We start from the raw sequence: 26,776 nt of genomic DNA on the forward strand, positions 1-26,776 counted from the left end.
TATTTACACTTCTTCGTGTTCTTTCTATTTTATATAATCAATTTAGAAGTAAATGCCCCTGCAACCCTGGGTATTTCCCAAGGTTGATGGTGGAAATATCCATAAGCAGATGAGAATAACTATTAATAACATTGTTTATGAGTAGTGGGGGCTTAAAGACCAAGGCTTCTGTAGCCTGTAGTTAATGTAGTACAGGTATTCTATATTTTAGAGGGATAGAACATAATGTGTTTTAAGAAAAGTCTTTTTGCTGCTGGAATTTGGTTAAGAATTGAAAGGTAAATCCACTGTAGCTCAGCCTTGGGGTGATTAACCAGTGTGGGAGACTGGGCTGGGAATTCTCCCTGTATCCTGTCTTGCTGTATTCCCCATGCAGTTGGAGTCATGGAGGGGTTTCTACAACACATTTTTTCGTCCAAAATACCAAATAATTTAACTTCATTATTTCTTCTACTCTCTCCATGAAAACATGACATTTAGAAGCACAGCATATTTGAAATTATTGAAGAAACAATTTATTTATGGATTGCCTTCCTCCTCTTCTTCCCTGGTTTATGAGCCCGTAAGTTGTAACCACTGTATTAGGAAAAAAAATGTTTTCCCTACAGTTTTTACTGAGTACTTGCTTTTGTTTGTCTTTCCAGGACTGTTATGCATAGTAGGGAAACTATTCATAGAAGTAAAAATAACCTCCATGCAAACCTAAATGGAAACAGATACGGATTGAGAGACAAATCCAGCTCTACTCATTTTATATGCAAATAACCTAACCCATGCAATACAGGAGAAAAAATTAAAAGGCAATGTCTCTTTTAGTACAGAGAAATTATGACATTGCAGCTAGAAACCATAGCAACAATATTAAAAAAAGTAAAGTAGGGAAGCATTTGATCTAGTATTGACTCATGTTTCTTACTAAAGATCAAAGCATCCAGAGCCTTCTTTGAAATATGTAATAATACATTGAGTCTAATTCCCAGGGCCTAATATTATAGAAGTTGAAAATCTGGGGAAAAAGAGAAAAGAAACTTTGCTGGGAGGTGGTTTTTTCTCAAAATGAACAGCTTAAGAATACCTAAAGTAGAGCTTTTAGTGATAATTTTAGTGTCACTTATCAGTTTGCCAAAACACTTTCTGTTACTAAATAAGTATTTCAAATAAAATTCAAAATTACCATATCAAACAATTACTGTTCCTAGGCAGCACACTATTTACTGAATGAAGGTGAATATGCATGAGAATCTCTTTTTCATGACTCAATTTCATTTTGTCTTAATGAGCACAGGCTGCTTCTTGAGTTGCATGAGACCTTTAATTGATGTCAACAACTGTGACAACACCTCATGGTTTTCTCCCCACTTCACTTTTCAGTAAACCAAAAGGCAGAAAACATGCTTCAATTTCAGATCCATAATGTGCTTTAAAATTCCACCAGCACTGCAGAGTGTAATTATCCTCCAGAAATAAAGATATTACAGTGATTTCATTAATTTAATTCCCCTGCCTTACCTTTTCAGGAGTCAAATTACAAATGGTAGGTTTCCTTTTCTAAGACATAGCAGTAAAGTCTAGATGTAGCACCTGCTCTCCCCAAAATCCAGGGAGTTTTTTAATCAAAAATGGTTAATTTTGGCACGCAGTCTTCAGAATTCCTGGAACTTTTATATACCTAGTTCAGGCTGGATTTTATTGTCTTGTGTCGGATCTAACCTCCACAAAGGTGAGGAGGAGCTCTTCCCCTGGCTCATGGGCATCATTCACAAGATTTCTCACAAGATTCCCACAAGCCATGATGCCCCTGGCTCATGGGCATCATTCACAAGATTTCTCACAAGCATCTCTAAAGGTGTGTGGTGTAGACAGAAGATAAAAAACAGGAAGTCACTCGCCAACTTTGACATGCACATGTAGGGAAGTTGTCAAATGGAACGTTTTGTAACTGCTGCTCACTGGACTGGTTTGGCCACACCGGTGTCATTAGTGTTTGGATAAATTGCAGCAGTTGCTGAAGCTGTTTCTGCCTCTTTCTGTGTCTGGGGCTCATTTCAAAAGATGTATCCTTCAGAAGAGCTGGACCGGGTTGAGAATCAGCTGCAGACATGTCACCCAGAGAGAGCTTTATATACAGAAATTAAGGGCAGTGCGAGAAGGGCACTGTTTTCCTGGTGGAGAGCTCAGGGAGGAAGAGGATGAGCAGGATGTGGGTGAGCGGTGGGGGCAGGGCCCTGGGCTCTGACATCAATCCAAACTCCTCAGGAGAGCCTTGCACTGAAAATGGCTCACTGAAAATCCTTCTCACAGGTTAGGTGCATTCTTAGGGTGATGATTGTCCTGCTTAGCAGCAGACCACTGCTCCAGGAATTCCACCTCCTGATCTTTTTCGTTTGGATCAAGATCCAAACAAAAGCCTAAGAGGCTCTTGTGCAAAGCCCGTAATTTTGTGTGTCTGTTCAAATACGCTTTTGCGTTACAGTGTTTGTAGAGAATTTTCTGGCAAAAAAGGAAATACTGAGTTTTCATCTCCAACATTTACAGAAATGTGCTGAATTTAACAAACCTTTGACAAGACATACCAAAGAGTGTTACATAATCCTGTCTGCAGCTGAAAATATACCTGCCTGCCTTTACTTTGTAGTCCTGAGCTTCAGAACAATCCTGATATCCATCCTGTGTTGAGGACTAATTTGCATTTATTGTCTTGATGCACATGCCTATTATTTTTCTATGCATATTTTATAAATATAAAATATATTATTAGAATGAAAACATAGACTATATGCCTTTAAAATTAAACCTGGAATGGTCCTGTCATGATGTAAGCATGATGGATGTGGTGGGATCACTGAGTCTACATAGTGTTGGAGCTTTAGGATTGGTACTGCATGAAGAAATTGGGATTTTTTTGATTTTTTTTTTAATATGTGGTATTCACTTTGCATTTTTTACTCTCGTGTATATTTGGTAGGATTTTTTGGTAAATCCTCCTTTTTGTGCTGACCAAGATTGAGTCTTTTTGACAAAGTTCAATCTAAATCCTCTAAATCACACTTCTGTTCTTGGCCTTTCTTAAGTCAAATTATCAGAGCTTGTATGCTAAGCTGTGACCTTTTTTTGGTGATGTAGGAGTGTGAAGCAGCAGTTTTAAACCTAGGAAATAAAGAGAAATAAAGACTACTGCCTCCCATCTTTCACAGCTGGGTGTTTTCAAACACTTTCTGAAATAGATCTTTTATAATGCTTAAATGATAAGTTGCATTACAAAAGTTTTCAGAAATTTTTTGCTAAAATCCAAACCATTTCAATATGCTGTTGATGCTTCTGAGAAATTGCGTATGATATAGGCAGATAGTGCTCTGAGTTTGAAAAATTACTTGTGAATGGAAATCAAATTGCCTTTAGATATATATGAATTTATAGTGATAATTTTTTTTAATTCTCCAAGTTTCATCTCATGTTTAGCATCTGAAATAGATTAATAAAAATGTTGTGAGGCTTGATCAACAGCAAAAGTTTAATTAACTTTGTGAATTACAAATACCAAAGTTTCCATTAAGAAGTTGTGAAAGAATTAGTACTGTTAATTCACCCGTGAGTCAGGGATATACCCCCTAGAAGTGCCATTCCTGTACATTTCTTGTAAAAACCAAATTCTAAATTAATTATAAAACTAATTCTAAATTAATTGAAAATTTGTTAAAATCATTCATGGTTCCTCACAGTGTAATTATTAAAATTAATATCATATGTGAAAATGTCAAGAACTATCACCTCTTTTGACAATAATGCTGCTGTTGATAACAGAGGATCAGCCAGACATTGTGTGGACATCATGCTTTGTGATACTGTTTTCATGCAGTTATCAGAATAATAGCACACGTTATTTTTATCATGTTTTACTATTTTATATATGCTTGTAACTTCTCCTTAAGCTGTGTTTTCAAACGGCCAGGAGCTGGAGCCCACTGGCAGCCATCATTCTGACACATCCTATCTCGTGCTGGGGTAGAGCCAGAAGGGGCACAGAGAGAATTGTGAGATTTCATTACCACCCATTTGTTTTCAAGCACTTTTTTATCCTCATGTCCCAAAAGATTGGTAGCACAGAAGTGTTGGGTTTCTACTGGCTTGACCTTGACCTACTATGGAAAGTGCTGTGATCTCAGCTCTTCCTTTCTGTGGGAATTTTCTGTTCTGAAAACCTGGATGAGGTTTGTAGGAAGGGAAGATGACTTGCTACACTTTTGAGTAAATGCCATAATTTGGGCCCTCCTGGCTGTGACTCCAGGCAGCAGAAACGGCCCCGAGACTGCAGCGCAGGCAGGAGGGGCGATTGTCCCCAGAAATGTCACTGCGAGACCAGAGGCAGCGGTGGCACGGCCAGAGGAGCCCACATCCTCCTCGCAGCTTAACCTCAGCCTTCCTATTCATTTCTCCACTAACCACTGGTGCTGGGGAAGAAAGAAAAGAGAAAAAGAAATGCAGACAGCAAAAATTAACTAGGTGATAGACTAGAAGTTGGGTATCAAAGAATAGATATTTTTCACCCCTGCCTGCTTAAGATGTGGCAGGATTTTAACCTCAGTTCATAACCTGAGGAGTGGATTCAGGCTTTCAGGCTACTTAATATCCTTTATGGTCTAAATTACTTGGTTCCTTAATGTAGTTTGATAAAGTGGGATATTTTACATAGAGGATGTGGTAGTGTGTAGAAGGTATGAGCAGAGCTCCAAACAGGACAGAATTCCTGGAGATTTATAGCACCTCAAAAGCATCTAAGTAAAATTAAAGATATTTTTCTTCTTGAAAACTCCTATTGCTGTCTCTTGTATTTAGAATTTTTTCCATAGCAAAGATTATTTCTTTATTCTTTCTTCAATACCATGACACAACTCCTCCTTTCTTCTAAATATGTGCAATAAATCCTCCAAGAGCAGTGAATTTGATCAGTGTGTGCATCTGTAAACACCTGAAGATTGCAGGTTCCAATCATATCGTGCTGGTTTGAAAGATAACACCATGACTAAATCCTGATTTACATGTTTACTTTACAGCCTAAAACTCTTTCTTATGCCTACTTTTCTGCTTTTCTGTATTTTATTGAAATGAAATTACTAAGTGAATTTCATTGGTAGCAATTAATGAAATTATTGCTTTGTGAGTATGTGGGGGGACAGTACCACCAATATATTTGGAAAAGCAAAGAAAATTAATTAATTGAAAATATACAAAGTAAGATTAATCAGTTGTGGTTTTCTTCCCAAATGCCCGTGCAATTAATAAAAGAGACTTTTCAACTAAAAATTAAATTAACACAAAAAAACTTGAAGACCTTCTTATTGAAGACAGCTGTATTATGAAACATTAATTTGCTCTGAATGCCAAGAACATTTATTATAAAGCAGCTGCCTATTTATTAAATATTATCATAGTGTGTTATCGACCATATTTCTAGGTCTCATGTTTTGAATTAGCATAAAACAAGTTTAAAAGAGGATTTAAAATTTTTTGCAAGCTACAGATAAGGTGACAAATGGAGGAGTAAATGTATTTAAGTCTCCTGAAAGGGATTTATTTAGGAGGTTGTACTTCTAAAGAGGAATCAACAGCAAACAAGAAAACCAAAGCATTACGCTTTAAAATCTCACATCTCTTTGAAAAATGAAGCAAACACTGGGAAAAAAACAACAATGGCAAACTTTTTTATTAGGAAGGTAGCTCAAGTGTCTAGCATATTCCATCCTGCTTCTTGACTATTTTTCTACTGTTATTAGAAAGCATCACGTGCAATTTTTACTTAAAAACAAGCTGGCACAGGTGATTCTTGAAAGTGGCTTCTGCAATCACTTTAATAATGAATATTATCTGTACAGAATTGCAATGGGAGGCATTATCAATTCCTAAAGCCTCAGTGTTTTTCCTCACAGAAACGGGAGCCATCTCTTCTGATTTCTGTCCTGGTGCTTCTTCACCAGTTCCTTGTACACTTCTGACCTCAGAAACCTGGGAAAAGAGTCCTTTGCCATGAGACAGTAGACTGAGCTCTGAGCAGCATCAAAGCAGCTGAGGGTGGGCTCAGAGATGTTCTGGGAGATGTCATTTTTGGTATGGAAGTCAATATTAATCTGTAGAAAGAAAGGAGCATGAAAGTGGTGTCAGTTTGCTTGGAAAGCTGAGGTCTGTTTGTGTCCAGGACACAAGCTGCATTTGAATTTTCTCCCAAATAACCCAATTGATGCAAATAAACAGGGACTTCATCCCTTCCTTTTCCAGCAGACTGAATTGTTAATTTTATTTGGCTCTTAAAAAGATGGCATTGCTGAAAAAAAGAAGATAAAAACTTGCTTTTCCTTCTCATCTTTCTGCCAAACCAAATCCTGTGAAGTACTGATTACCAAAGGTAAATTAAAAGTAAAGGTGCTCAGCATCATTTTAGACTTTGTCCCTATGTGTTTTCTAAGGATTTTTGGTTTTAACAGTAACAAGATGTATTTTAATCATATGTAACACATGGGAACATCTTGCTAGCAAAGGCAAAAACTTCAGTGTAAATGTTTAAAGTGCAGAAAGTGAATAATGATTATTAAGCAATTTGTTCTTTCGCAGTAAGCCTTTTTGAAATAATTATAAAATTTAATTCTGTGATGGAAATTTTTGCATTCTCATCATGTCAAAAATACCTACACAAAAGAACAAATGCAATCATAAACCTACTAATGTTCTGGTACATTGAATACAGAAGAGATGGTGCTTAATGCATTACAAAAAATTATTAGAGAAAACAAATTATATTGAGCATAAAGTTCCTTAAAATTTCTGGCAGAAATTTCAGAAGATGATGTAAACTTATTCCCAGTGTGAAGAATGTAAAGAATGTGAAGTGTAAACCATAACATCTTTGCTTCACAGAGTTGCACAAGGTGCTTACCTGGTAAATAATGGACATTTAAATGGGAGTTACAGCCAGTCTGAATTGTATTTTCGGTCATTCTTTGAAGTCTGGGTCTGAACTTTCCACTTCATCCCTATCCTCAGTACCCAAAGCACACACAGAACAGACTCTTTACCTCCTTTGGAGCATCAGCTTGTATGAAGTCAGAATAAATCTTCTGGGCTTTCAAGGCAATCTTGGTGGAGGATTTGGTTTTCTTGAAGTCCTCGCAGGCCAGCCAGAACTCCACATTCTCCTCACTGAACTCGGATTTCAAAAATGTCCGAAAAGCTGCCAGGCCCTCTGGGGAAAATGCATCAGATAGTGGGTGGAGGAAAATTGAAAGGCCAGTGCTATTTGTGTGTGTGTGTATTTATATATTTACAGTATGTGTGTAGTGTAACCTATGTATCTGTCACTCTTTTACATGTCAGCTAGCAGTCAGGTTTGAGAAGCTGCTGCAGGGGAAATAAATAGGAGATTAAATTATGGTGCTGATAAGGGGACTACTAAAAGAGTTTTTCAGTGAGTTGCCAGCCAAAGATTGCTCTCAACAGCTGCCATCTGTGGTTTGGTCTCTTTAGCACTGGTACATTTGTTAAAAGGGGATCCTAGAGGTTTTGGTCTTCAAAAGGATTTGTAGTGACTGGGAAATCAGATTTGAGGCTGACTCCTGGGCTGAGAAGCAAATAGAAATGTAGGTCACACTGTGCTAGTGTGCTTCCCCCACAGCTGAGGTTCCCTGCCCAAATGGGGCTTCTATGTCCTTGCAAGGAAAGATGAATACCTGGATAAAAGAGGGACTCCTTGTTACTTTTTTGTTCCTCTTTCTTTTTCTTTTTCACTTTGAAGGGGAAAAAATGAAACAAATAAAGGTTTGTTTGGAATAAATTATTTTAAAATTAATCCAAATCACAAGCTCTGAGTAAAGAAAGCTGGCAGTACCCAAATTTAGTTGTGTTAGTCAAGTTAATGCTCTCCAGGAACAGTGTGGAGGCATCCCAGGGTCCAGGCAATGATATTACTGCTGGGAAATGGGGGAGGGGCAAGGACATTTCCAAGTTGCTTGTGGTTTGTGGTGTCAGGTCTGTAGAAATGGCACTTCTAGGAGAAATTACTTTAGATATGTCATTTTTTGTTTGACTGGAAGTCACTGCACAACACGCATATTTCTCAGGAATACCTCAGAAAACCTTTGTGGTTTTTGTGTAAAAAATTATGAAAAATGAAACCACTGCAAGGGGAATTTAGCAATTACTTTAATAAAAACTATTTTATAGGATTTCTGCCTGCCCTTGAGCACTGGACAGAAGGTATATTGTGTTTGCAGCTTGGACAAACCTCTCAGGACAGCAGCTCCCCCACCTCCAGCCGCAGCTCTGGTCAGTTCAGTGCATGTGGGGAGCTGAACTGGAGAGCAGTGTGAAAACCTGGCAAAAATGTTTGGTAATTGGGATGACAACTGTTTTAAAAACACGAATGTTTTCCCATCGCTTCTTACCTTTATTGGATAGTACTGTATCCACAGACTCAGACCAGGCCATGCTTTCCCCAGCATTTGACCTGTGGAAACAACATCTACCCTTGAAAATAGCATTGTGGTCTCTGCCCTGTGCAGCCCGGGGTGGCTGAGAGCCTACGGTGTGGCTGGCTGCTTGGGAGAGGGGCTCAGCCACTCCTCCTACCCTACACACAGCAAAACAGGGATATTGGAACTGCTGACTTGATTATTCATCCTGGAAATACTTGTAATGCTTGCAGCTGCTGAAGCTCTAATAAAGCACAGGAGAGGTAGGAATGTTCTAGAGAGTATACTGAATTTCTTCTCAAGTTCAAAAGGAGTAGGCATTAATTTATACAGCACTTTTTGTTTGTAATGACAGGAATTATCTAAATGTTAGCAAGCTAACACTAATAGGAAATATGGGCCTTATATGAGCTTCTCAGTGGCATAAATAATTCATAGTAAATTCATAGTTCTGGCTCTTCCCCTACAACTTGCTGTAGGCTTCTGCTAGGCATGAGGGCAAACACTTTGTTCTGTATAAAATATTGCCAGCTTTCTTAAAGCAAAGAAACAAATAAACCCCACCAAAACAAACAAACAAAAAAAACCAACTCCGCATTAAAAAAAAAAAAATCACAAGTACTCTCAAGTTCTGTAAAAAACATTTGATGTTCCTAAGGGGGCTCTGAGAGCTCAGCTATCAAAACCCTGCTCTCTGAATTACAGAGGCTGGTTTGAGAGCTGTGTTCCACAGCCATTTCTCAGCATCACCACTAATGATATTTTCTAATTGCAAATTTATAAAGAGATCATATAACAGTGTCACGATATTATGTGGCTGTAGTTATAATTATTACAAGGGATGGTGGCAGTGACACCTTAAACAATCAAACTTTTTTGTAGCTCTCCATTTACTTGTATCCAGAGTGCTTAAAAAATTGTATTTAAGCAAGAAAAAAATTGTGCATATTTGTAAGTATATATAAAGACATACATGAGGGAAGCTGGAGTGCAAATATAGTAAGTCTGTGAAAATACAAATGAAAACTAAACATAGCATTATGTTGTACTTTGTGAGACATCATGTGATGATGGCATTAATCAGCAGAGAATTTGTTTTACCAACAATAAGAAACTTTTATCAAATATATGACAAATTTTCAGGATCTTTATTAAATGTTTACTAGCCTTCTTGTCAAGCAAAAAAGCAAAACGAAAGACCAGGATAAACCAGACAGTTTTGCTTCTTGTTCCTATAGGTAATATTCGTTGTTTTAATATTTACTCACCACTCAGAATGATCTCACTAACCATGTGGAATTTACTTGAATGGGAATGGAAAGCAGAATTGACAACAAGGAATCAGAATAGTCATATCCCCTTCAAAGGGGGAAGGAAAATAAAGCTGTACAGATTATTCAAACTTGGTCATCCCATCATGTAAATCTTCTACCATTAAAATAGCCATAAACAGCAACTCACTTCACTGGCATTTTTTGTTCCACTGTTTGTCTGTCTGACTGTCTCAGGGAAGGCAGAGTTTCTTTTTCTGACTGATCTTCAAGCTGAAGGTACAGCAGGAACAATACAGTTAGCATGTGAATAATCAAACAGGACAATACACACTGACAAAAATGTTCTCAACATTTTCTTTTAAATTATTTCTTCCAGAAACGTGGCCTATTTTTAAGCAGTGCCACTCTCACCTAATAGTTGCCATAATACAAAAGGACTGGGGGCAATGGCAACACATTCCTGCCCAGGGTCATGGGTGGTGGAGCAAGTCCAGAGAAGGGCAGCAGGTGGTGAAGGGGCTGGAGCACAGGTCTGATAAGGAGCACTGAGGGAGCTGGGGTGTTTAGCCTGGAGAAAAGCCCCAGAGAGGACCTTATTGCTCCCTAAAACTGGCTGAGAAGGGATTGTAGCCAGCTGCTGGTCTGTGTAATTTGTCTCTTGCTCTTGATAATTATTCATTCATCCCCAGCTCTTTGCTTCCCCTGTACAACCCTTGCTGTCCCTCACTCTCCTTGAACAAGCAGGCTTACTGATTGATCTCTTGCCTCCCTCCAAATCTTGTCCTGAGGCCAAATCCTTTACTCAGATTACTCAGACTCCTGGTTCTCAATGTCCCCACCTGGCATAAACTTTCAGTGGTTCAGAAACTGGGATCCCAGCTGTCCCAACTTGCAGGTTTAGGGATTTTTGTCTTCTCAGTTAAAATATTTTACACCTGGTAGAGCAGTCTTAGGAGTTTCAGTCCCATTTGATTTTCCTCTGTGGTACGGTCATGAGCAAAGCTGCCTCCTGCCTGCCTGAGAATATCTTTCTTATTTTAGCCATGTCCATCTTCCAAGAAAGAAAAACCCAAGCACCACATGCCATGTTTCGCCCTTAGCAATGTTAGGATGTTATTCCTTATCCTTACCTTTTGTAGATCTGTAAAAGAAGTTTCGGGCCAATCTATTTGATGAACTTCACACGGGACAAAAAACCAGTGAATCTGGTCAATTGTGCTCCAGAAAGATGAAATCAGATGGAAACAGATATGGAGAGGTGCATTACTGGGACGAGCAGGAGAATTGAACTGTCGTGCAGGAGAAGAATGAAAGACCAGTTTGTCTCTAAGACGAAAGCAGAGAGGAGCTATGATTGCCCTCTGAATACAGAAAGATAACTGGGTGAGAAAAAAAAAAAAATTAGCATAATGGTTATATTGACAAAATAATAAATGTATAGAAGCAGCCAGTGAACAAATTCAGACTGAAAACCAGAATAAGGCTTCACAAACTGTTGCTCTTTGCAGTTTTCCAGCAGAATTTTTTGCCCTCTCTATTCTTCTGTACTTTGAAGATAGAGCTTCATGTATTTATGAGATTATTTGAAATTGTTGTCTTCATTAATAGAACACTAGAAATTATGACCTAAGATGCCCTTTTAGTCCCACATATTACTAAAAAATATTCTTGGCAGCAAAATTCTAATACTTTCTGTAATTCCTTAGCTTTGCATCTGCTTGCTTCTAAACATTGTAGCAGAAGAACAGAAATACTAATTATCATCCTGGTTTTCTGACATAATTTTTATTTTGCTTAATTGGTCATTTTTTCTTATTTAGAGAACAACTTGTGTGCCAGAGAGGACCAAAAGCCTTTTAGTGCATTGTGCTCATGAGACTAACTTCAGCATCTTACAGCTGGGAAGAAAACTTTCAGCATCTGCATTGACATCAAATTCTTTGTGCCGGATTCAGTCCCAGGTTTGAGCTTTGGCAAAAAGAAATAAACATCATACAAAATGCAACCGATATTTATTTGTGGAGCTTCTGGTTGGGCAGAAGTAAACAGCTACAATTTGAATTTTTTTAACAGCGGCATGACAGAAAAGTCAGTCCAGTTGTGAGGACAGAGGTGACACTAAATTAAGCAACTCATAATTTATGGCTGGCTCTGTTAATTTCTCAGTGTTTATCCTGTGTCTAATCCCAGTAGTTCTTCTATTTATCCACCTTAGAACTGTGACCATAAATTGATTTATTTTGCTTTTCTAAAAGAGGTTTATAATTGTTATATCATAGTTCCATTAATTCCTGTGAAACTATGAGAGGGAAGGTTGAGGAGCTGTGCCTATTTTTTCTTAAAATCATCAAATGATATACATTAATTTCAAAACGAAATTCCACATAGTGCCACACACATATTTCTAAAATTTCTACCTGATAGCCTGTTATCTGAATGAAGCAGACATGAACATCTCTTCAAGATTTTTCAGGACTGATGGATATTTTTTAAGTCAGTCTTACCAGCCACAGAACTATGCCAAAACCCAGGAATATTCTAGCACACAAAATAAATGGATGGATGCAGTCAAATTGCTTTTGCATTTTATGGAGTACTGCTCACAATCCACAAAACCACAAAGAAGCTGGGAGGGACTCTTATCACTGTACAACATTCTGAGCCGTCAGTGACTGCTCAGCCTATGCAAGCTGAAAATATTTCAGGTATGCAGCAGGTTAATAGAATTGTTGTGATATTTGTACTGGGGCAATGAAAAGAAGTTCACTAACCAAAGTTAGGCACAGCCACTTCTTCCCATAGAAACTAGCTGGTTGTATTTCTCTGTACTTCCTCTGCTTGGAACTTAATTGTTTCTGGAAGGAAACTCTGATATTTCACTGAAATGTCATAGAAGAAAAAGTGATCTTAGTATTAAAACAAATGTATCAGCTGCTTGTGCAAGTGTGTTGGCTATCATAATAACAGCATCAAGTAAACAAAATGAAATAAGAACATGTAGTAGAGATGGGCTGGAAATTGCACATAGAATTCGTGCTAAACTTTTTGTGAATCTGGACCCAGCTGAAACACACAGTTATAGCTTCAGTTCAGTCCTAGCTGGGACTGGACTTCCAGAATCGCTCAGGCCCTTATTTGCTCAGCTAATTGCAGGGTATTTTTCTCTTTATCTGTCAGGCCTGTGGCTTAACCTTCCAGTAACTCTGAGGACTGGCCTATGGATTTGTGAATCCTCTGCCTTTGATGACATGGGAGCTGAAACTTAGAAAAGGGAATGTGGATCTGACTGAACGTTCCCAACTTTGCCACTACTACTTGCCAAGAAACCCATATTTATTAAATATTTAAATCTCCAGAACTTTTAGGCTCACAGCTTGACTTTTACTGATGCTCACCTTTTGTTCTTTAACTGTCTTTAGGCATTAGTTTCACTGAATTACCTTCTTTCATGAAAAGCTATTGGCTGTTGGGCCATAAGACCTGTCATTTTTTGTTCATCTGACCTGGATACTAATCACAATAAACAGTCTAAAGCAATGCTACATATTCAAACCATTGCTTTATCAACATAAGTAATCATTTCCATTTACACATGTTCCTTAAAGAGCTGCCTTGTACTCACCTGAGCACAAAGTGAGAAAAGCTCACACTCTCCAATGGATGTGCTGGTGTTTCCCAGCAGGTCAGTGTGTTAATGCTCCTCAGCGCTTGGCCTCTGTTAATTCTATTCCATTCCATGCAGAGATTTGCTTGGGTATTGCTGGTTTGTACAAAGTAATCTCAGCAGAAAAAAAATATTAATGTTCTGCTGCCCCAAGCAGTCGAAGCCCACGGGGACTTGGGTGCATCCCTTATGTTGGGAGAAGCCACCTTGATCCAAGCACTGCTGACATCCTAAGAACATGGAAATGCCTGTCCCACGGGGATGCAAATACACCTTAATCACAACACTATGTAAATGCCCACCTTCCCACAGCCCTGCACAGCATAGGCAATTCACAAAATAATTTATATTTTTCCATGTGAATAACTCTGTGTGCCTTCAGTATGCTACAGAATTGTTTTGCATAAGAAAATGAGCTGTTATTTTCCACCCAAGCAAACTATGCCCTTCAGGTGAAATGTTTTGATTTCAAGAACAAGCTGTCAAAATATTTTACAGTGCTCTGGGCTCCTCATATTCAGGATTTTTAAGTGCTATACAATCACAAACCTCCATTGGAAAAGAATTGGAAACAATTCTCAAAAAATGTGCAACCAGGAAAAACTGGAATAGCATTAGCTGCAGAAATTTAAAATGAGGCCACTCAGCTGTGAAGAAACAAGAGTGTCTTCCTTATGAGCAAATTTTATGGTGAAGAAATGAGAGTTCAGAGTTGTCCTTTTTTTAGGCTTCAGCCTTATGTTCTGTCCTGCTTGAAAGCTCTCAAATGGCTGTGGTAGGATTCTGTTTCTTGCTAGTTAATTTTAGTTACCCTTCATGGAGAAGGCAATGGTAGAGGCTAGACTGTAAATCTGGGAATCCAAATAATTTCCTGTAAAGTAGAAGGGAGAATTAGGAGGAGGTTACACAAACAGATTATATTTAGGAAATGAGAGAGAAAAGCTTTGGTATGAACCAGAGGGAGCTTTTATGAGACCAGCCCTAAGTGATAAGAGCCCAACAAATGGAAGATAGCAACACATTAACAAGGAGAAAAGTAAAATTGGAAGCAAGCTTCGGTGTTGGATAGAGGAAATACATTTTTATCTTTGGCACAGAGCCACACAGGAGCTTAAAGGGCATTTGATTGAGGCATTTGACTAAAATGCAAAGAACAGAGTGGGATCTGGGATAGGCAGCTGAGCAAGGAGTAAGTTCATGAGCATATGAATCACTGATGAGAGGAAGATGATTTTCTGCTTTTTTTTTCTCGGCTGAGGTCTTTGGCAGCATGTGTGGAAAGAGAGGGAGCTGCATTCAAAGCAGTGCCTGTTTAAGGCAAGCTGAGCAGCTGGGGACAAAAGGAGAGGAAGATGATCTGCTGTTTGTGAGTAACTTAAAAGTTGTAACATGTAAAAGCATGTAAGAGCCGTGTTACTGATTGCCTGCTTCACTGGAAGATGGAAATCAACATTCTTCTGTGAGATTATTTATCTTAGATTTCATTCTTGTTTCCTGTCAATTGAAAAATCAGTTAAGTTGTCTTTTGTTAAATAAAAAATCCACAACTGGAAGAAAATATTTGGTCCCATGTATTTCCACCTCCCTCAAATTAAACAACAGCACCTTCAGCCAATTTAAAGCATCTAATTAGACTGAAGTGTTGAAACAGGAGGAAAACCTTGGTGCCACACAAGCCAGCAGATTGTTTCCCTCATGCTTTGTGTCTTGAGACTTCATCTATGTAAGGAGTAAAGTGCAGTGTTTGGGTAGAGTAAATTATTGTGTTGACAGGAAGAATATTTTGGGAACTCTTGCTGAATCCAGAATGTCATATATAAATATAAAAAGCTGCTACATAAAACAATAATAGTACTTGCTCAACAGGCTTTGTATATGTATTATTTGCATTACGGTGGCTCAGTGAGAAGATTTACATAACTGTGGCACGGATTCTGCCAAAACTAGAGAAGCCTGACTGTGTTCTCTGCTACTACCCTAAGATTTGTGCTGTAAATCCATCTGGGCAGGGTCAGCCCTGAGTCGGATCAATCCTGGAACAGCATTACAGACTTATGCTAAATCCATGCCTACTTCATCTTCGACTGCAGCACAGCACTAAATAGTAGATGCTCATTTTCCCTCACTAAAAGGACCCTCTTCTAGAAAAAAAAAACCATTGCAGGATAATTATGTCATTTTGGTTTATCTTTGTGTACTTTGCCTTCCTTTCTCTGAGTTTATCTTGACTTTCTTTTTACAGTAGTTCCCATGGCACTAGTTTGCTGTAAATTCAGCTAGGGTTCATAATTATCTCTGGAAAACACACACACATAAATAGCTACCAGGAATATCTTATTTGTTTGTTTTCATTATGAAACTCATAAGAGGCACTAGCACTGTCAGTACCACAGAGTGATGGGTTTGAGGAAGGCCTCCCTGGACATAAGCAAAATTTTCCATGTGTCTGTGAAATGAAATAAAGGGCACCTGCTGACTTTTATTTATTATTGCGACCCTTCTGAATAGCAGCTGGGATTTTGCTAACAAGAAAAAGTCTTACTCGGGGTACTTTATTTGTAATTTGGTTGGATTTTGGAACAGTATTAAATATATGTATTTTTTTCAGTTCTTTCCTTCATGGCAATCCATCCAAGATATGTATTCTCTGCTGATATGAAGGCACATAATCACACCAGGGCAGAATTTAGCACAGAATTTATGTCTGTGTGGCAACAAACCCAGTGCCAACATTTGGGTGGGGCTGTTCTCAAATCTGCTCCCTTCCTCCAACACAGATCCTCGTACACGGCACAGGAACATGCATATTTTAAATATCTGAGAACTGGCATTCAGACATGGTTGGTGATACTGGAGACTCCCTCATCACAGAATCCCCAAGGCTGGAAGAGATCTTCAAGATCTAATCCAACCATTGAGCTTCCCCAACCACAGCCACCCCTAAGCCGTAGCCCCAAGCACCACAGCCAGAGGCCTCTTGAATTCTTCCAGAGACTGTGACCCCACTGCCTCCCTGGGCAGCTCATTCCAATGCCTGACCATTCTTTCAGTGGAAAAAACCCTTTGCCCAAGTCCTGGCTGCTTTCGCTGTCAGAAAGAGCCTGTGCCTGCTGTTTTGAGATCAGGGGAGGGTGATGAATAAACCATCACAGATCATCATCACAAATGTGTTTCCTCTCTGTTCCCCAGGTAAAGGTAAGAGCTTGGAGATGGCTCCTGGGTCACTGTGTCTCAGCAGCATTTCCACAGGAGTTTGGATCTCTGTGCACAGTAACAATTTGATTAATGTGGCAGTGATTACAGCTAGAGTTGAACCCTAGGTGAAGTCTTCCCATCTTCCTCATCCATGTACTGATGATAAATCGAATCCTGACAACTCTTTAAGCAGATCATATTTATTGGAAGTTAATAAAGCAGACAGGGAAACCTGCAGATCCAGCAGTTCATATACACTCCAAATTAACAATGAACACAAAGTCCCATCCTCAGGAACTGCACCTCTTCTCCTTCACCTCTTACAGAAAGGGGAGGGAAAGGGAGAAAGCTTCAATTCCACAATAAACAACGCCAATATATATACAAGTCGTAGTCACAGATAAATCCTGCAGCCCCTTCCTAAACTGAACCGATGTCTAAGATTTCAAGAACTGCCCCAAGCTTCAAGGTATGTCTGCATCAACTATGAAAGAAAAGGACAGAATGACTGTGTATTCTGACTATAAAAAATATGTCTCTCTTTGATATTAAAGAAATAAAAAAGAAGATTTTTCCTTCCTCTTCTCTAACCTACAGAGAGGATATTAATGATCAGTGGAACTGACAGTTGCCCTGCCTGAGTCCAAGAGCTGTTAATTTTCAGATACAGTTTCAAAACAAAAGGCAGAAAAAATTAGAATACAGTTTAGTAATAAAGCTGGTATTTATAAATAAAAGTAGAAATATTTTATATTTATATGCATAGACATCACCTGGTATTTAAGGATACACATTGTGTCAAAATAGCATTCTTGTCCCTTAGCTGCTGCTCATTTAGTTGCAAAAAATTAGAATACATGTATTTGATGCCAAAGCTAATATATACATCATAACTTAAAAATAGACAACAGACATGTGGAATAAGAAAAATGTACCCCCAAAAATTAAATAGGTATTTTTACGTTCCTCTTAAAATAGGCAATGGCTACATTTTAATTATGGATTTAATTATGCCATTTCTTTAGTTAAAATTCATGTAACTTTGCATTATACCTAATAATGTTCCTGTGTGTTTTACAGTATGAGAAAATACCATAAATTCTCTGTGCTTAGTGTAGGAAATACTGCAAAAACATAAATGTGTGCAAAGACTGGATACAGAGATTCTAACTGTGATGAAACTCTGGCCTAAATGGTACAGGCCCAGGATACATATTGGGTAATATCAAATGGCATTATATGGGACATTTTTAAGCAGGAAAATAAAATTTTTCTGCCAAATCTGATCACAGCCTTTGCCTGAGTTAAAAAAAAAAATCCTATATGAAAACTCCACATGCTATGACTTGCCAATACGTCACCTAGTTTTCTATGAAAGTGAGATTCTGCTCCAGAACTCTGACCTGGTGTAAGTGAATTTTCTTTTGCTTCACCACAGGGCTGAGCTGGGCTGTCACTGCACAGTGACACAGGGGCTGAGCAGGGCTGAGCGGGGCTGTCACCGCACAGTGACACCGGGGCTGAGCAGGGCTGAGCTGGGCTGTCACTGCACAGTGACACAGGGGCTGAGCAAGGCTGAGCTGGGCTGTCACCGCACAGTGACACCGGGGCTGAGCAGGGCTGAGCTGGGCTGTCACCGCACGGTGACACAGGGGCTGAGCAGCGCTGAGCTGGGCTGTCACCGCACAGTGACACAGGGGCTGAGCAGGGCTGAGCTGGGCTGTCACTGCACAGTGACACAGGGGCTGAGCAAGGCTGAGCTGGGCTGTCACCGCACAGTGACACCGGGGCTGAGCAGGGCTGAGCTGGGCTATCAGAACACAGGGTGACACAGGGGCTGAGCAGGGCTGAGCTGGGCTGTCACTGCACGGTGACACAGGGGCTGAGCAGGGCTGAGCTGGGCTGTCACCGCACAGTGACACCGGGGCTGAGCAGGGCTGAGCTGGGCTATCAGAACACAGGGTGACACAGGGGCTGAGCAGGGCTGAGCTGGGCTGTCACCGCACGGTGACACAGGGGCTGAGCAGGGCTGAGCTGGGCTGTCACTGCACGGTGACACCAGGGCTGAGCAGGGCTGAGCTGGGCTGTCACCACACGGTGACACAGGGGCTGAGCAGGGCTGAGCTGGGCTGTCACCACACGGTGAGGTCCGGCCGCACACCCTTGAAGTCGCTGACGGTGAAGGAGCGGGAGCGGCGGCGGAGCGGGGCGCGGGCCGCGGGCCGGGCCTGCAGCAGGCCCAGGTAGGGAGCGGAGCGCAGGAAGCGCGGGTAGCTGTCCTGCTCCATCAGCCGGTACACCGTGCTCTGCGCCGCGTCGAAGGTGCTGCGCAGGGGCTGCCCCATGCTCTGGCTTGTGACTTCCTTGGTGTGAAAGTCGAGATTCACCTGGAGGACGAGGAAAAGGGTATTTGTTTAACGTACATTCATGCATATCCAGTGTTATTATCTACAGCACCAATACTGTACGCTGGAAAAAGACTTTTCTGATAAGAATGAAGCCTTAAATTTGAGCTTTCATATTTTCCAGATTCTGTACTGCATTAGTTTGTAACTCTGAACTTCATATAAAGTGTTAGCAAGGTCTCTCCACAGCTCAGTCACACAAACCAATCCTTTTCCAGCCCCAGAGCCAAGGACACCGCTGCAGCTTCAGGCAAACAACAGGGAATGGAGGAGGGCAGACTGGGAGGGTGGGACTGCATCACCTGAGCTGTAACTGGACAATGAACCCCAATATGGAAATGGACCAAAACTTATAAAAGTGTGAAAACTCGTGACTCATCGTCCATCTTGGGTAGCCATGGCTCTTGTACTGCCCAAGGTGCATCCTGTGAAGGCCTTTTAATAAATCCCTACTTTATTCCTTTCTTCCTTCTCTACTTCTGCCCAGCCTCTGTTCTAGCAGGCATCAGGAGGACCTTGAATCCCCCATACAACAGGATATTAACACCACAGAATTGGTGTGTTCGCCTTCAGTGGTGGCTTTCAGAAAGTCTCCACAAATGTGTCATTGGTACCATGGAAAACTGGGGAAACAGAAGAAAAACTCTGATATTTGACTAAAAGTAACTTTCTAACAGTGATCGCTGTACAGTCACAGCTTCCCAGCTTTGCAATACTAGACTATTACAGATCTCCCCTGCTCATGTGGGATTAAAGTAGAACTTGTTCTAATGAGATGATATTAGGGAATAGTTAAAATTTCTGGTTTCTGTGTAGTTTGTGTAGTAGGAAGGTGATAAAATTCTTAAAATTCTAATTTTTTTTTTGTTTTGTTTTGTTTAAACTTAAATGGGTCTCAAGGCCTTACATTGGGAAAGCATATAAAAATGACTATTTACTCCATGTGCTGCTGCATTCACCCTGGGAAATATTTAATAGTATAAGAATTTTAATGAAGTGACAGGCACTGGTTCAAGCACGTTATTTTGAAAAATAAGGTAGAATATATAAAAAAATTGTTGACTCAATCAAAAAGTGACTTCTATAATGTTTTTCTTTTCCTCCCTGAGAGGCACCTATCATTTCCATACAACTAGTTGGAACAAATAGTCTAGATCTAAGAGCTGGAGGGCAATTAGTGATCAGAGAAGGGTCCACTCATCCAAAATTTTATGATCCCATCAAACTGTAGGCTTAGAAATTTGTGTGTAAAAGAGTTTTGGTGGACAAGAAGTCAGAGGAGATGTGCAAGCTCCAGAGCTGTGTGGTCTCAGCTGAACCCAAGGGAGGAAGTCACACCAAAGCCAAGTGTCCAAGGTGAACCACAGCACCCACCCTGCCTGCACCAAACTCAAGCATGGCAGAGAAAGAAATTGTTATGTTACTATGATTTCCTGCCCTGTCCTCTCCTCAGCCTTCTCCTGCTCAACTCTTTGCTTTAATCAGTCTCAAGCATTGACAGTGTCAGCACTTGTTACCAGTCCAGGGCTGCTTCTCCCCAAAGGCACACAGCAGGTAAAGGAATGGAAAGGGACATAAGTCCTTAAAAGTAGGTATTTCCTAGGAAAAGCAGATATTAATCTTAATGCTATCTATGAGAATTGCAGGTGGAAACTGCACTGCTTTCCAATCCTCTCACTAAAATGAGAACTACACTTTTTTCACCCTCTTTACAAGGAAGCAGAAGTTAGTGTTTAACTTCTGCTATTCTGGCAAATAAAAAAATGCAGGTATTGGCAAGTGACATATTTGATCTGCTCAAATGTGATAGAATTACAGGAAACTGTAAGTCAAAAAGACTTATTCAAGAGGCTGCTTGTGATTTCACTAAAAAGTTTATGATCTCCCAACCTGTTCATCTTCTTTTTAGGGCAGGCAAAAAATTATTTCTTTTGTTCATTTATGAACCCTTTCTAACACACTTCAGAAAAATGAAAAAGTTGGAAATATGAAAACTTTTTTCATTCTTAGGATATTAAAACAAAGCCTTAGTGTTCATGAGGACTGTCATATCAACATCATTTTGTGCTGACAGTAACACCAGGGATATACCACTGAAGGTGGAGGAGTGGAAAAGGGAGAGGGAGTCAATCAAGACAAGTCCATGCTCCTTCCAGAGTTTTGACTTTTAGGAAAGTCTTCTTATATCAGGGGACTGCAGGATTAGCTCTTGAAGCTTCTTCTGGGCATGCACTTCTTAAAAGAAAGTTTCACCAGATGCAGTTGTGTCAATCAAGCACTGTGTATAATGAGGAAGGTCTACCTCTTTTGGAGCATCTTTCTGTATGAATGTTTCAAAAATGGTCTTGGCTTTTGGCAGAAGTTCATGTGCATTTTTGCTTTTCTTGTAATCCTCGCAGGCTATCCAGAACTCGATGTTCTCCTCACTGAACTCAGTTTTCAGAAACTTTGTGAAGGCATCCAGCCCAGCTGCAAAAGGGAAAGTTGAATTGCATTAAAAAATATATCCTTATCAGACAGTTACTCTTTCAAAGAGTCTGTGCATGGTAGTAAAATATGTTTTTCTCCCTTGGAATAATACCACATTACAGATAATTATCCTAGAATACATAAATGCTTTAAAATAAGTGCAGTTTCTCCATTATGATCCTGCAACTTTCCTTACAGAATTCTCAGCATCAGTAAAAAAATGCTACCAAGATCTCATAAATTTAGAAAAAAACATTAAGCAAAACATGTGGGAGTATGTGGAAGTGGTGGAGTTTATTCCAGCTGAATATCAATACAGGTTGATCAAAAGACTATTTGAATCTTTGCTCATAAGTAAACTACTCTTCAGCAGCAATTTAAAATTCATGGCTTTCAGCATCTCTATAATTTGCTTTATCCTGCTGTTATTATGCTGAGGATATTTTCTTTGCCAAGCATGCTTCATCTGTGGAAGTAATGCAATTGTGTGGATATGAACTGTTCAAGGAACAGATTTGAAGAGCCCAGTGTCCAGCACTGTAGCTGAAACATACGTGTGGCCCTCCAAAATGAAGGCAGGAACATATGTGCATTTGATAATGATGGGAGCAGCAGGGCCTCTCAAATGATGGCCAGCTTGGATCCAATCACTGTCTTAGAAACAGACTGTCAGGACTGACAAAGTCTTTTCTTAAGTACAGGGAGCATATGCAGTCAGGAATATTTGAGCAATATAAGGGGCTCTTTTCTGTCTGCTATATTACTTTGTTCAATAAAACACCAAGTACAAAAATGATTTTAAACTATTTTCACAAATTGACACCAAGCTATAGCTGAAGAAGACAAGAGAGCAGGAAACACATGCTGCCATAAATGATCCATCATACCTAGTTTAGGTAACTGGCATGTCTATTCAAGGGCATAACTGGATTTTATAATTTTCCATCTTTTACCATCAATTTTCCATCCAACAGTCTGCATGGAGAGAAAAAACTACTGACCTTTCTCAGAAAGCAGTTTGTCAAAAGACTCTCCCCATTTCACTGCTTCTTCAGGAGACACACTGCTTAAGAAACAGAAAGAAATTTTGAAGAATTGTTCATACTGTGCATTAAAGAAGCTGTGTAACACACATTAACTGTCACCATTGTGGCTCAGGACTGTTCCACAAAGGTTTTGATTAGATCACCTCACTAAGTGAGATCATTCTCTTAGGGGCTTCAGGAACATTTGCTTTAACTCACTCTTGACATTTTTTCCTGCAGTTATACTTCTCTTTTTATAAAAACATAGAGCAGTGGCTTTTTGTTGTGGTATTTCTGTTGTCCTACTAATTTTTAAGGGAATTGAGACCATGTAGCATGGTAAAACTCATAAGGGAAGTAGGTCTTTTCAGCTGTTTAAACTAGAGACAGTCATGCAGAGAGGTAGTTTTGAATATATTCACTCTGAGGCTGTTACCACAGTCTGCTTTTAATGAAATATGCAGAATTCTGTAGCCTGAAGATAAAACTGTAGCAATATGGTTTAGGTGTCAGTCTTACAGGGCAATAGCACGTGTAGTCTGGTTTGTTTACCACAAACATTTCAAATGCCATGCTATTCTGAGACACTGTGCCTCATTTATAAAACTCCTCATGTTCTTCATCAAGTATGTCAAGTTTCACTTCAATTTTGAAAAATCTGCCCTAGAAAACAGCAAAGAAAGGCGGAAAAACCACCAGTTTTTATCAGTTGCTTTGTGGATGTGAATGTTTAGAACCATTTTCATTCCAGGACAAATCACAGGACACTGAAAGTATCAGTAAGTGACAGGTCTGGGATTGGTTGATCAGATTAACTTCTTATAGACCAAAGGTTTCTGGAATATGATCCCACTTCCTCATCAAGACTTGCTGTTCTGTTTCCTGATTTACACAGTTTGGGCTCCCTTGGCAGGGAGGAGGCACATAAAGTTTAGATGAAAGGAAATTCCAATCTCTTTGGTAAGGAATTTAAGCCTATAATGAGGCGTTTTGTTTTGTTTTTTTTAAATTTTGATAGGTGTCCCATGTTTCATAGCCGAAGTAATTTCTTGCAGGAATGAAAATTTTAACTAAGGAGAAGAAAGCAGTTTGTGAGGAGAGGTACAAAGGCTGGAGAAATGAAATTCAGGAAAGCAGGGGGATTCTGGATTCAGGTAAAATGAGACCTCACTCCCTTATAGCGTTCATTAGTTATGAGAATTACAGAAAGTACAGTGAACTCTGTCAAATGCAGGTTCCTGTACCTACAGAAATTATTTTGGTCATAGTGAAAGATAAAGTCTTATGACTTCAGACCACATACTCAGTTCGCAAAGGCATGAAGTGCTGGAGAGGGTCTTTGCTGGGTTTGGAAACTCCTACTGTGAGTTGCTTCTTTTCCTTCAGCATCTGCAACAGCCCAGGAGCCTCACAGACCCCCAAGACCTGAGTGCAGCAGTGAGCTTGTGTAATAATAGACAGAAACCAAGACTTGTTCATCTTTGCCACTTTCTAAATATGAAAAGAAAATAATTTAAACTAACGGTTAGACATTTCAACTAAAAGTGAACTATTCAATGAACAGATTAATTAACTTTTCTGCTATCACTGCAATTTCCACCTGCAGTGTTTCATTAAAATCTCTTTCTACTTATTTTAGTAACTGTGTGGAAAATGGAAATCATAAAACCTAAGTAAATCACTTAATAAATTTCAAACTATTATCTCACTTTATTATTTGAAAAAGAGTAAATTTGGTTGGTTGTTTTTTTGTATTTTTTGACAAACATAATTGTCACTTTAATCCAAATATAAGACCAACAAAAATCTACAAGTTTCTCTTCCATACAAGAACAGTCAAATCTCTGTTAGTAAGACACCAGCTGAGAGTAACGTGGTAAAAGACAGCTGGCTGAATGAGGAAATGATGTTAAAAGGGAGAAATTCTTCAGAGAATTGTTACTGCTCTGAAAGTGCTGTCTGGCAGTTTGTAAGAATGCAGTGAATGGCTGTACTTTGTATTAAATACCTGGGGTATATGAGCCACCCAGTGCTGTCTGCCTCTGCTTTCTCTTTACAGATGCACTCTTAGAATGGTTTTACATGTCTGCAACCAGGGTATCTCAAAGCATGAGCAACAAACACAGCCTGGTTACTCAGGTGCACCGCTGGGAGTGTTTAGATACCCCCTCCCCAGCCACTTTTCTATGGGTTCTAGAAGCAGAGTTTGGGTCCTTAGATGACCTCTACCATGTGCTCATTAATTAGCACATTAATGGTTTGTAGAAGCAGCTGTGGTCAAAGCAGGCAGCTTGGTTCGCAAAGTGGGGACTGCTGGAACAAGGGAAAAGGCCATGGTAAGCACTGAAGTGTTCTGGAGTGATCTGTGGTGGAAGGAAAGGGCCGATACATATTTTAGGCCACAGTGTTGTAGAATTCTACATATTCCTTCTTCTCAGTCAGGACCTACAAATGCAATTCTTAATACAGCAGTGAGATCTTGGTACTCCATTGAAGTGAGGAATTAAACTCTTGTGGAAGTCAATAAACCCAAGATTGTACCCTGCATCTTTATGGTAAATACTAGGAACAATACTACCAGAGTGTATGAATTTTGGAGACAAGAGTATTCAACCAATTACTGCAGTTACTAAGGAACTCTGCATTCACTATTTAACACAGCTATGGCATTTGTACATCACAGAAGTCTTTGGAAAACCTGCTTTGCCAGGAACTGTATGATTTTCCTGCCAGCTGCATTTCTGAGTGGATTATTGCTCTGTACAATCAGTGGACTCGTACCAAGGCTGCTGGCACAAGGTTTAAACCTCTCTCTAAGTGTATGGGCACCAAGTGGTGTGAAAACATTGCTGATTACCTTGATGCATACCAGGTAATTCTGTAGTGTTTGCATGCTTGGGTTATACTGATAAATTTTCAAAGGGTTGCTCTGCCCAGTCTGAATGCACACACATGGGTACAGGAGACGTCCTGAGTCACACAGGTGCTTCTTGTGGAGGGAATCCCCAACCAACCCAGTCTTTTACAAAGTTTACCTTGCTGCTTTTGTCAAGTTTCCAGGTTTGCCAAGGTGATCACTTTCATGGAATTCAGGTTTCTGCAGGAGCAGGCTCAGCCTATTTCTCTTCTGCTTAGCTCTATGACAGAATTGGAGTAGCTTTTCAAGAACCATTGTAGAAAGTTGGTTTTTCCCTCTCAAGCATTCTCTGCTTCTGCATTATACAGCTCCCTATTTTCACTTACAGTAATGTTGGTGTTACTTCTCCTACATATATTATTCACATTAATGTTTTTTTTTCCTTCATAGCTTAGCACATATTTTACACTGGCAAAGAAAAATATAAATCCTTTAATTTTCAGCATTCTTTTAGTTTATTTTAAAGAAGAGGGGCCAAACTTCCCATTAGAAAATGTAAACAATTGGCTCAGCGTCTTCTACTTTTAATGTTTCACAAAGAAAAAAGGAACTATTGCTTCCTGTCATTTGAAATTTTTGAAAAAAGCTTTCCCGGATGATATTCAGGCTTTAGAGAAGCATTTCTCAGAACTTCTTGCAACCTCTTTTTCTTAGTATTTTTAGATCATTAATTTGGTTTGTTTCTTGTCCTCAAATAAAACGATAGTTCTTTGAGATAACTCTTCTAAAAAGAGTTAATATTTTACACATATTTTACACCATTTCTAGGATTGCAGTTCATGAGATCTCATATATATGTCAAAAATGAAATTAGCTGTGCCCTAAATTCACCCCCACAAACTATGCTAGAAGAATCCTCCATGTAAACAGAACACGCAGAGGGTCGGCGTGACCTCAACACTTACCCAGGCTTGCTTGCTTTGTGTGGCTCTTCCTTAATTGCTGATTTTGTGACTTTGTAATAGGGTTTATCCTTTGAAGCAGAAATGTTGAGTTGGGGGAATAAAAGAAGTGGGTTCTCCATCTTCCTCTAGAGAAGCTTCCGGCAAGGTTCCCTTTGCTCATTCGCCCCCGGTGCGTGCTGGCTCGGGCTCTCACATGCTGCAGCAGCCTGGACTGCCCTGGCCAGCCCCAGCCCTGTGTCCAGAGGAGGTGGTGGCAGGAGGTGGCTCTGCACTGGCCACGGTCTGCAGCTGTGCCCACGCTGGGCTCTAAGGACAGCTCTGGTTGTGCCCTCGTCCCTTGGGGAAGTGACACTGCAGCTCCACAGGGCTCACGCTGCAAACCACAGCCCAGAGCTGCGGCTGCTCCGCGCAGCTCAGCTCCTGCTCGGGATAGGGTGGCACCAGCCCGTGCTCCCAAACATCGTAC

At 39.9% G+C, this 26,776-nt stretch overlaps 2 protein-coding genes and 1 long non-coding RNA gene across 8 annotated transcripts in view; 1 reads left to right on the plus strand and 2 right to left on the minus strand.

The window, feature by feature from the left end:
* The window catches only part of LOC135304723 (uncharacterized), a 119,037-nt gene that overhangs the window by 72,536 nt on the left and 19,725 nt on the right, over nt 1-26,776 (plus strand). The gene's annotated exons all lie outside the window — the stretch shown is intronic.
* On the minus strand, nt 5,554-15,552 carry RGS21 (regulator of G protein signaling 21). Of its 2 annotated transcripts, none has more exons than XM_064427441.1 (7): nt 13,353-15,552; nt 12,502-12,609; nt 10,861-11,109; nt 9,918-10,000; nt 8,430-8,491; nt 7,065-7,231; nt 5,554-6,122 (listed from the first exon to the last, which is right to left on the minus strand). In XM_064427441.1, the coding sequence occupies exons 4-7, from the start codon at nt 9,926-9,928 to the stop codon at nt 5,919-5,921; spliced, it is 444 nt and encodes a 147-aa protein (XP_064283511.1). In that variant the 5' UTR covers nt 9,929-10,000; nt 10,861-11,109; nt 12,502-12,609; nt 13,353-15,552; the 3' UTR covers nt 5,554-5,918. The 2 variants fall into 2 exon arrangements, with proteins under 2 accessions (XP_064283511.1, XP_064283510.1); XM_064427440.1 differs by having other exon boundaries at nt 8,430-8,506; nt 13,353-15,549.
* Nucleotides 16,774-26,644, minus strand: RGS18 (regulator of G protein signaling 18). 4 transcript variants are annotated; one of them, XM_064427429.1, is made up of 5 exons: nt 26,311-26,644; nt 25,524-25,625; nt 22,465-22,526; nt 21,297-21,463; nt 16,774-18,976 (listed from the first exon to the last, which is right to left on the minus strand). In XM_064427429.1, exons 1-5 carry the CDS (start codon nt 26,427-26,429, stop codon nt 18,722-18,724), a joined length of 705 nt encoding a protein of 234 aa, XP_064283499.1. In that variant the 5' UTR covers nt 26,430-26,644; the 3' UTR covers nt 16,774-18,721. The 4 variants fall into 4 exon arrangements, with proteins under 4 accessions (XP_064283499.1, XP_064283498.1, XP_064283501.1 ...); XM_064427428.1 differs by having other exon boundaries at nt 22,465-22,529; XM_064427431.1 differs by lacking the exon at nt 25,524-25,625.

This window comes from Passer domesticus, chromosome 7 (assembly GCF_036417665.1).
Source record: "Passer domesticus isolate bPasDom1 chromosome 7, bPasDom1.hap1, whole genome shotgun sequence".
In the NCBI taxonomy this organism is placed as follows: domain Eukaryota; kingdom Metazoa; phylum Chordata; class Aves; order Passeriformes; family Passeridae; genus Passer; species Passer domesticus.

Excerpts from the sequence above, each read along its gene's own strand:
- RGS21 (XM_064427440.1), bottom strand. Across the intron at positions 7,232-8,429 it reads TACAGTACTATCCAATAAAG|AGGGCCTGGCAGCTTTTCGG; the intron begins GTAAGAAGCGAT and ends CATTTTCCCCAG. Across the intron at positions 6,123-7,064 it reads AAGCTGATGCTCCAAAGGAG|ATTAATATTGACTTCCATAC; the intron begins GTAAAGAGTCTG and ends TTCTTTCTACAG.
- RGS18 (XM_064427428.1), bottom strand. The coding sequence starts at position 26,429 with ATGGAGAACCCACTTCTTTTATTCCCCCAACTCAACATTTCTGCTTCA. Across the intron at positions 21,464-22,464 it reads CAAACTGCTTTCTGAGAAAG|CTGGGCTGGATGCCTTCACA; the intron begins GTCAGTAGTTTT and ends TCCCTTTTGCAG. Across the intron at positions 18,977-21,296 it reads AGAAAGATGCTCCAAAAGAG|GTGAATCTCGACTTTCACAC; the intron begins GTAGACCTTCCT and ends CTCGTCCTCCAG.